Below are 10,185 nucleotides of genomic sequence, written 5' to 3'. Positions count from 1 at the left end.
AGTTAGCCAGAGCATGGAGTCTTTTGTGGGTGAAAATTTTAGGTACAAGACTTTCTCTATAAGGCTGAAGTGATACCAATGTCTCTTACCCACTTGGTATTACGCATAGGCTAAGCTCATGTAAAAGATCTAAAAGAAACTAACCTATACCCTTCAAACCACACATCTTCAATTTTCCTTAAATATGTTACACGGGCATTGGGTCATGCACTCATGCTTAATATAAATAAATAAAAAATATTATACACCAAAAAAAAAAAAAAAAAAAAAAGGGGTATCACGAAAATGGGTATCAACGACCTACAACCAAGTCTGCTTGTTCAATAAAAAACAAAAAAACACTAATGAGGAAAAGGAACCAACGATGGTGAACAAGGCAAAAACGCAGCGCTTTGGTTTTGGGTGATCACCCTCACAGAAGTCTTGTATCTCGGTCTCGGAATCGGAGCAAATATGCAGTGGTATCTGGTGGCGTCTCTGCTGACCCTTCTGACCAGCTCTCAGGTCTTCTCTTCTCTTATTAGCAAATGTCTTCATTCATTCTTACTGATTTAACATGGATTGTTTTTTTATATATTTGTATGAGTGTTGACTCCAAAAATGAGCAACTTTTCCCATAACCAACCAAATTTTGAGATTACAGATTACAGCACCAAAATATAAATATCTTCTTTGTTCCACAGGGAATTTTGACGACGCTTTCAATGACTAATGGCAGATATAGGTATGACTACGCAACTGTTCCCTTTCTGGCCGAAGTTTTTAAGGTACTTACTTTTTTTCACTGTCTGTGCTTGCCTTGGTCTTCTGTAAACTGTAGAGTAGAGTCAAATTGAAATACTTCACTCTAAAAGAATGCGAAGAATGAAAATTCTCTCTAAACCCTTGAATTGAAATTACTGTCAAAGAGAAGAATCGGAGAAATAAATACTTTTGTATAGGATTATCATAGTGAATGTAATCTAGAACTAGAAGCACAGACGGACATTTGTTGTACCTATTGTGTCATGTTTGTAAATATTCAGAAATTGCTCGTGTTGCTCTGTCATACCCGTACCCGTATTCGTCCGTGCTTCCTAGATTGTAATCCATCTTCACAATAAATAATAAAAATTTGTTACATATTTTCCGTCGATTTTCAGACTAGAAACGTATTGTCTACACTGTCAAACTAATTCATTGCCTGTTAATATTTCAGCTTCTAGTATCGAGTTTTCTTCTTTGGAAAGAGATCCAGAAGTCACCACCTCCAAAGATGACTACAGATTGGAAGAGTGTCCGTTTGTTCCCTATTCCTTCAATCATATACCTGATCCACAACAATGTTCAGTTTGCTACCCTAGCATATGTGGATGCATCCACATATCAAATCATGGGAAATCTCAAGATTGTCACAACTGGAATATTGTTCAGGTGCTTCTCTAGTCTTTTAAGGAGCTACAACTCATCAACTATTTTTTCTATTCAAATTGTCTTCATTTATTGATCATTGAGATTTACTTTAAAGGCAAAATTACCATTTCTGGTCCCTACATTATGGGATCACTATCAATTTGATTCTTACATTTTGGTAACAGTCAATTTAGTCTCTATTATCTTCAACTTGTAGTCAATTTGGCAGAGTCCCTGTTATTTTCAACTTGTAGTCTGAAAGCTCAAATTCACAACTTTACAATGTCAATATGGTCTCTACTAATCAACTCGCTAACAGAAATTGATTGCAAGTTGAAAATAATAGGACCAAATTGACAATGATCCCCAAAATGGTTTTTTGCCTACTTCAAATTTATTGTAGTTTTTTTCTTTCTGTTGTTGATCTAATTTCACAAAATAGCAAATATTTTTATTTCCTGTGATAGGCTATTCCTGAGGAGAAAGCTTTCTAATTTGCAGTGGATGGCAATTGTTCTATTGGCCGTTGGAACAACTATGAGCCAGGTGCTGCTAAATCATTTGTGTGTATCCTTAATTTTCTGGTTTATATTGTAATTGCCTGTAATCTGATCTGCCCCTTATTGATTTTGTCTTAAACTATATATTATAGATGCTCAAGGTGTCCATGAATATTAGTGTGCTTGAAATTTCTATTTCACATGTTACCTGCATACCTGCAGTCATTATTGTTTTTGCAAAGCAGCTATCCTATTACAGTAGTTGATCTGACCATCTAATTGTAGCTCTACAATCAATAGTGTTTATATTGAGAAACATTTTGACTGTTATGAAATTGTAATAAGAACTAAAAGAGAATTGATGACTTCAATTCACCAAGGTGTCAATCAACTCTTGTATATCACCTTGTAACCAAGTTATGAAATTGGAAAGTGTTATGTTTCCATGCCTATAATTATTGGCTTGCTCTCATTCAATAATCAAAAATGGCTCCAAGATGACAATTAGTAAGACTGGGTAATTAGGGATGGACATATAAAAAAGAATTAGGGCATGTTTGGTTAACTGTAATAGGCATTGTAATGTAATAGTTATTTCTAAGGTTTAGCTATTCTATAGTTTGGTTATGTTTTTATTACAAGGAATAGTCATTCCTTATAAATAGATATTCTTTTAAAATGAGGAGTAATTATTTATCTTTAAAAGAATTATAATAGTTATTCCTTAATAGGTGTAATAATTTCTAAAATTAATATATTTCCAAATAAACAAACTTTCTATATACAAATAACAATTATGAAAAAAAAAAAAAAATCATCAAAAAATAAGTCATCTCTCTTAAATTCAAAAAATATTATTTTTTAGAAAATATAATTGTATGAGTAGGATATTTCCTAAAATAGATCATAAGTTTTATTCTAATGTTACAATTCACAACCAAACATATGAATACATTTAGTTATACCATTACAATACATTTTCCCCATAATAAAGATTATCATTCCTATTGTAATTCTCATTTAGTGTGCCAAACATGCCCTAAATGTACCGCATGATACCTGAATTCCAAATAAGAGTTTGTGAGAAGCATACAGAGATGCCTAGTAATTGGGAACAAGCTCATATAGTGCAATAAATAAAGGTATACTTTGCAAATGTGATAAACAATGCTTAAAATAAATTTTTGCCTTTCAATTCTATTTTTTCCTTTTGGGGAATGTAGGCTTTTATAATTGAGAATGTGATATAATATCTAATCTGACTACTGATTGATGCATAGCAATCTATCAATACCAGTATCGAGTTTGTTTGGTATGGATCACGATGTTTGTTGATACATAGAATACTCTACATGCAGCTGTTATAGCATAGTTTTGGACCAATCAGACCTGATCTTGAGCTATGCTGTGATTTCTCTTTAGCAATTCCTATATATTTGCACTTGTTTACTTTGACTGCTATCTCACTTTTTAAATAATTTAGTTTATGTTATCCCCTACATGTGAATATTGCCTTCAGAAAGAACTTTTTGTATTCTCTTAATCAAGGTCAAAGGCTGTGGAGAGGCTTCATGTGACTCCCTTTTCTCAGCACCAATTCAGGGATACATGTTTGGAATTCTGTCTGCTTGTCTTTCAGCATTAGCTGGCATATACACAGAGTTTTTGATGAAGAAGAATGATGATACTTTATACTGGCAGAATGTACAATTATACACGTAGGTGGCCTTTCTTTACATACTGCTGATAAACTCTCGGTTTTAAGAGAACAGAGTATATATATAACCAAAACTATGCACGTATTTTAATGATGGATTCTTGAAAGTTCTTTTTTGTAAGTAGATTTTACCTGCCTCCTTTGTTGCCTATGTGATTAGTTGCACAAAATTCTTGAAAGTTGGTTATTTATTTTGCATTTTTTTTTTACTCCAGGTGGATGTTACTAATTGTAAATAATTACTTAATAATATTGATAAAAAGTATAGAGAACAATTAAAAACCTTCAGGCAGAACAGCTTACATTGTCCATAGATTGAAAAACTGGAATTGTGTGGTCCTTGTGGCTTATTAAGTTTGTACCTAAAAGATTGGATTTGTATTTGATATTTACAACAATATTAAGATTTAGCAGTGTCCTCATAAGTACTCCACCTATATTTCTGCATGAGTTTTCCTTAGGTGTCAATTTAAATGATCAGGTGATGTTTGCAAGATGTTTTTCAAAACAACAATGGGTAATACAGATCTTCCCTGCAAAACACCCTTGGCACCTACTTGTAAAAAGAGCTCCATTTCTATCTAGTTAGGTAAATCCTCATTTAAGAATTTGAATAAGAGAAATAGCCATAATCTACCTAGGGATACATAGTGTGGCATTCTGATGCCAATTTCTAAAATTGCAGAAAATAATAAAACTGTTATTTTCCCTTGCAGAAAATTAAATATACTTGTTTTGGAAACATCAGATTATGTTACATGGTCACTTGTCAACTAAAATGTTACGACTTTCAAGCTTGTGAAAGGTGATTATCATGAGCAAGATGCCTGTAGTTATTAGAAGCTTTGGGCTAGAAATAATTCAGAATGGTACATATTTTTCCAGATTTGGGGCTATTTTCAATATGGCACGGCTTCTCTTGGATGATTTCAGAAATGAATTTGAGAAAGGGCCATGGTGGCAACGCCTTTTCAATGGATACAGTTTCACAACCTGGCTGGTGGTGTTAAATCTAGGTTCAACAGGACTTTTGGTTTCTTGGTTAATGAAATATGCTGACAATATTGTAAAGGTGACTCCTTTCACCTGTTTGCAGTTTCTGTGCTTTTGTCTGTTTCTCCATAAGTTTATATTGAGTGCCCATTTGGCTTGCACTTGTCTCATTGATACATTTTACTTGTGATAACTAGGAATGTAAGGTATTTTTATTTGGGTACTTGGGATAAAAAACTCATTGTTCTCTTGCATTCCTCTTAATTGTTGTTTTATTTTTGCTTTTGCTTTTGCTTTAGGTGTATTCCACATCAATGGCAATGCCACTGACGACGGTTCTGTCTCTATTCCTCTTTGATTTCAGGCCAACGTTGCAGGTAAGATTCCATGCCTGTGAAATTGGTTTCTTCTGCATTTCCTATAATTTTCTTATTTCGTAGTAAGCATTTGAGTACTATAACTGGATTGAAATTGTTTTATGTTCTATAGAAATTTTTAAATCAATGTTTTGCCATTCTTTAGGAGTAGTTTATGCCCTTAAATGCTATGAAAACATATAATTGGTTAGAAGTTTCAATTCATATCTTCGCCATTCATGGATAACAAGATCCTTGTAAAACTTGACCATTTATCTGGTGCTCCTTATGTCATATTCACTTCCCATTTCATCTGGCAATTGCCAAATAATAAGTTTTTTTTTTCTTGTGCTGCTGCAGCTTTTCTTGGGTATTGTTGTTTGCATGATGTCACTACACATGTATTTTGCCCCTCCAAGTATGCTAATCGAATTGCCAAAGATGCTAAATGAAGATTCAGAAAGTCTTCTTGAAGTTTATGTTGACCGAAGAACAGATTCATCATGATAATTTATCTCTAAGTGAAGTGCAACATTCTCTGGTATCTCTTTCTTGAAAGGAATATATATATATATATATATATATCAGTTTTGTCTTTTACTGATTTACATTGCCTATTAAGATGTCTGAGTTTAGAAGATTTAGATGGAGGGAATCCTAACAAATGTCCATTAACATGTAACTGGTCTTCTGTATTTCTTATAGTCTTGATTGAGCTTTACTTTTAAGAAAAGCATTCAATGTATCTGAGCATATCATTTTAAAGTTCTTTGCATGTAGTGATATAGCACAACATTCTAAAAGAAATTTGTAGGGACAATGAACCAGAAAAAATATAAATAAATAAATAAATAAGAGGGATGGATAAGCCTGAGAATCAAAACCTTAAGATTGTTTAGAACCAGCATTAAGCGGGGAAAAGAAAATAAAGCATTGGAGTTAGCATCTAGGGCTGCCTGAAGTCAACATCAAGCCTTTGGAGAAAATTCCAACAGTTCTTTTTATTAATCAGCTGAAGAAACCAATACTAAGTTTTGGGGCCTTTAAATAGGACTCCCAAATTTCATCAGGAAAGGAACTAACTTGCTAACCAAGCAGGGAAGGGAAATGATACTTTGTTAACCAAGTAAGAAAGGAAATAACTCTTTAAGTAATTACATGAAATCCAATAAAATTAAAATTTAAGTAATTACATAAAATCCAATAACATTAAAATTCCAAATTAAACAGGATTTATTAAGTCAATTGGGCCTAACTAACAGCAGGCATCCATTGTTTAGCCATGTGATTAGGGACCTGCATCTGGTGTATGTGCCAACTACCTCAAAGTGGGAGAAACTTAACTCTGTCAAGTGTTGCTCTTTGGTGGTTTTAGTATCTCTCCAAGAGTTCAAGGTCTAGTTGTTATGGCTCCTCTCTGGTGATCCAAGTGCAATCTAAGTTTGGTCATCTCTTCCAACGAACTAGTAGCGAATGTAGCGTTGATCTCTTCTGTCGCCGGTGAAAATAATCTGTTCATCCAAAAGAGTATCAATGTGTTCTTTACATTTTGATGGAAGGTTTATTGGTGCTGGATTAGGTATAAGGTTCACAATTAAGTCATGGGAAGGCTCATAAAAAAGGTCATCTAGGATAACTGCTAGACCTCTATAAGATGAAACATCAATGACATTAAGTATTCGGTATGACCTGCTTCACCACTTTGAATGGTGTGGTACTACAAGCTTGCAGTTTCCTAGTGGTTTTGGAGGGAACCCACTTGGGCCTAATTGGAACCATTATATATTCCTCTAATTCAAATTCCATAAAGCATGAATAAGCTTGACTTTTATAGTGATTATCACTTGCTTAAATTTGTTTGCGGATCTCATGATGTAATAACATGTCCTGCAAATGCTCCTGCTAACTCAAATACTCTTAATATGCAGTCACATCGGGAGAATATCTGAAGGCATCCGAGAAGTATAACCAAGCATGACCTCAAAGAGACACATGCATGTAGATCTACTGATAGAACTATTGGGTGCATGTTAGGCTACATGGAGAATGGAATTTTCATTTGATGTCCCTTTTAGGCTCTTTTGGGCTTATGATGCTTAAGTTCTTTTCTTTTGTTGCCTCTTTAGGATTTTCTAATAAACAATTAACTAAATCCACTTTGGTATATCGAGACTACACCCTTGGTGTTCTACTTGGAAGTACTACAACTTGAATATTTTGTCCTGACTGTCATCTTAGGCTCAGATTTTTTCTTTAAGGTCATTTTCGTCACCTGTATGATCTCCATCAATAATGACTTTATTGTCACATTTGGCAGCTGCATGATGAAAACCCTGGTACTGAAAGCATCGGATCGGATCGGATCTGAGAAATCAGTTTGTGGGGTTTGCTACCCCATTTTTCCTGTGTTATCTCTACTAACTAGCTCATTACCAGGTTTGGGTTTGGGTTATGGTGGAGCTATCAGTGGTATACTACCTAAAGGTTGAGAACTAAATGCAGGTTCGAAGCACTCCACAAACTTGGGCTTAGTGATCTGTTCATAGTTTCAGACTAAGGTGAATGCCTAATCTAAGGTGTGACCTACTGAAAACAAGCTCCTTTTCGAGGTATCAATGAGCGCTGTCCCAAACCTGTTCAAAATCATCGTCTCATCCTTAACTGCATGACTCACATCTCATTATGTAATCATCAAATTGTGCTGTGTTGTCAGTATTACACTTTTTCCCGTCCCAAACTGTTTCAATGATGTAGGTCACCTTGATAGGATTGGGAAATGGTATTTTTCATTGAGTTTTTCCTTCATTGTACCCAATCAGTTATGACGGATTAGTTTCCTCTAGCGAGGAGTTAATTCATACTTTTTTGGCTCGAACTATGTGTTTTTTATTTTCGTAAACCTGATCTTTTTTCTTTTTCTTTTTTACCAATATCAAAAAATATATATATATATAATTAAAAATTAAAAACTGATTTTTTTTTCACTGACAAGTTGATTCAACAAAAAATTCTTCAAAGAAATTTAGGAATCAAATTCAATGGTTGCTTAGAGTCAACACCTAGGATTGTCTGGAATCAGCATCAATCCATTGGAGAAAATTTGAACCCTAATTTTACCCTAATAAAATTAGGAGAAAAGTTAACAGATACCCTAGCACATCCCGTTAACTGAAACTTTTACTAGTCAAGCAAAGCATACCAATTCTTAATTGTAGGGTCTTTAAATAGGTTCCCAAACGAAATTTATTTTTCAAAAAAAATAAATAATAAAATTAACTATATATTAAATAAGTCGGGCACAACTATCCACTCATGTGATTGGGGTTATAAATTGCACACTCTTTCACAAAAGAAAAAGAAAAAACAAAAAAGAAACATATATAAATAGGGATATGTTGCGTATCCGTTTAAAAACTATTTTTAAAAATATTTTATAGGAAAATAATAAATTGAATAATTTTTCTGATAGTTCTTTATATTTTCCATAAAAATAATATTAAAACATTTTCTAATATAGTTTATTAACAATTTTCCATAAAGATATCTATTAACTTGACTCATATAAATAAATAAATAAATGGGCATGCTGACGAGGGCCTTTAGGTCAATGATTAACAATTCATTTTAGGAAAGTTTTGACACTATTTTTATGGAAAAAAAAAAAAAATTTGTCAAAACATTAATTACTTTTTTTTTCTTTTCCCATAAAAACTTTTTTTAAATGAATTATTAACGATTGCCTTAAAAGCATCCGTTAGCATTTTCCATAAATAAAAATAAAAGTTTAGATGCCTCTGCCTTTGCTGTGACTATGAGTAATGCATCACTCATTATGGTGTCTGGAATACTGTCAGGCCTGTTGTGGCCCATGCGTTGTGGCCCATGCCATGCAGGTTGACAAGAAATGCATGCATCACTCATTATGGTGTCTGGAATACTGTTGGGTCTGTTGTGGCCCATGCCATGCAGGTTGACAAGAAATGCATCACTCATTATGGTGTCTGGAATACTATCGGGTCTGTTGTGGCCCATGCCATGCAGGTTGACAAGAAAGTGGTGGTTGTGGTTGTGATGTGGTAGCCACAAAAGGGGCTAATGATGGTTTTGGTGGTTCAGGTCATTTACAAGTGATGGTGCTGTGTTTAATGTTTTAAGTTGCTTGACTTCACAATTACTCACTTTGGACCTATTTGTATACTGCTTATTGTTGAAAACTGAAAACTAAAAATTAAAAACACTATAGTAAAATAATTTTTAAATATATAAATAGTGCCGTGGGACCCAATTTTAAAGAAAAATTTGTTGAAATCTGTACTTACAGGTCCTGTGAACAGTGCACGGAAGCCACACAAAAAAAAACGCAACCACATTGAAACGCGCAAAACGCACTATCCAAATTCACATTTTATATTGTTTTTATTACAATAGAAGAGTAGAAGATATTAGTAATTTGAATGTAATCAGACTCTACCTACCTTGAATGTTTGACATGCTCAAGAGTCTCAGCTTTTAACTTTTATATACAACTTTTAAAAACCTCACTTTTTCTTTTTCTTTTCTTTTTTTTTTTTAAATTTTAAGGTGCATGTATACTTTTATAACACTTTCAGCAAAAAAAATTTAGCAAAAGACTAGATAAGTTGTTCTCAAACGAACACTCGATAGTGGGGTTTCTTTTTATGATATTCTCACATTTTTGTTTAATAAATTCATTGATCCCTAATTAAAAGTTGGTAGTAGAAGTTTCTGCTATTGTGATAGTAGAGTCAGTGTACGTTTGGATACACGTCCACATCTGGCGTCCAGTGTTTCATGCTTTTTTTTTCATTGAGAAGCGCATTTCAGTGCTTTCCAGTGGGTCCCATGCATTGTTCACGGGACCCACAAATCTCTTTTTTCAACAAAACTTTCATTAAAAATGGGTCCCACGACATTACTTACACATTTAAAAATTATTTTGCTACGGTGTTTTCAGTTTTCAGCAAAATAAGCGATATCTAAACACACCCTCAGTGGCAGAGTCACGTTGGAGTTGTGGCTCCCCTTGTTTTTAAAATTTTTTTTGTTAACTCTAGGTTGAATATGCAATAAAACCACTAACTCAACAAAAATTTACTTGCGGGCTCCACTCAAATTTTAGTTAGAATTTGGTTTGCTTGAATTTTTTTTTTTTAAAAGAATTTGACCTATCAAAATGTAAAATTTAGGTCCTAAATATTTACAATTG

General features: G+C 33.6%; 1 protein-coding gene across 3 annotated transcripts; it reads left to right on the top strand.

Annotated features, from left to right (window-relative positions):
- Positions 1-306: 306 nt before the first annotated feature.
- Positions 307-7,190, top strand: LOC126721204 (CMP-sialic acid transporter 1-like). Of its 3 annotated transcripts, none has more exons than XM_050424242.1 (9): positions 307-504; positions 684-767; positions 1,199-1,413; positions 1,860-1,938; positions 3,441-3,610; positions 4,495-4,681; positions 4,902-4,979; positions 5,319-5,499; positions 6,887-7,190. In XM_050424242.1, the coding sequence occupies exons 1-8, from the start codon at positions 454-456 to the stop codon at positions 5,463-5,465; spliced, it is 1,011 nt and encodes a 336-aa protein (XP_050280199.1). In that variant the 5' UTR covers positions 307-453; the 3' UTR covers positions 5,466-5,499; positions 6,887-7,190. The 3 variants fall into 3 exon arrangements, with proteins under 3 accessions (XP_050280199.1, XP_050280200.1, XP_050280201.1); XM_050424243.1 differs by having other exon boundaries at positions 309-504; positions 719-767; XM_050424244.1 differs by having other exon boundaries at positions 309-504; positions 684-724.
- The last annotated feature ends 2,995 nt before the right edge of the window (positions 7,191-10,185 follow it).

This window comes from Quercus robur, chromosome 4, assembly GCF_932294415.1.
Source record: "Quercus robur chromosome 4, dhQueRobu3.1, whole genome shotgun sequence".
Classification (NCBI taxonomy): Eukaryota; Viridiplantae; Streptophyta; class Magnoliopsida; order Fagales; family Fagaceae; genus Quercus; species Quercus robur.
The sequence above is the reverse complement of the archived record's forward strand: the minus strand, read 5'-3'. Positions and strand labels throughout refer to the sequence as shown.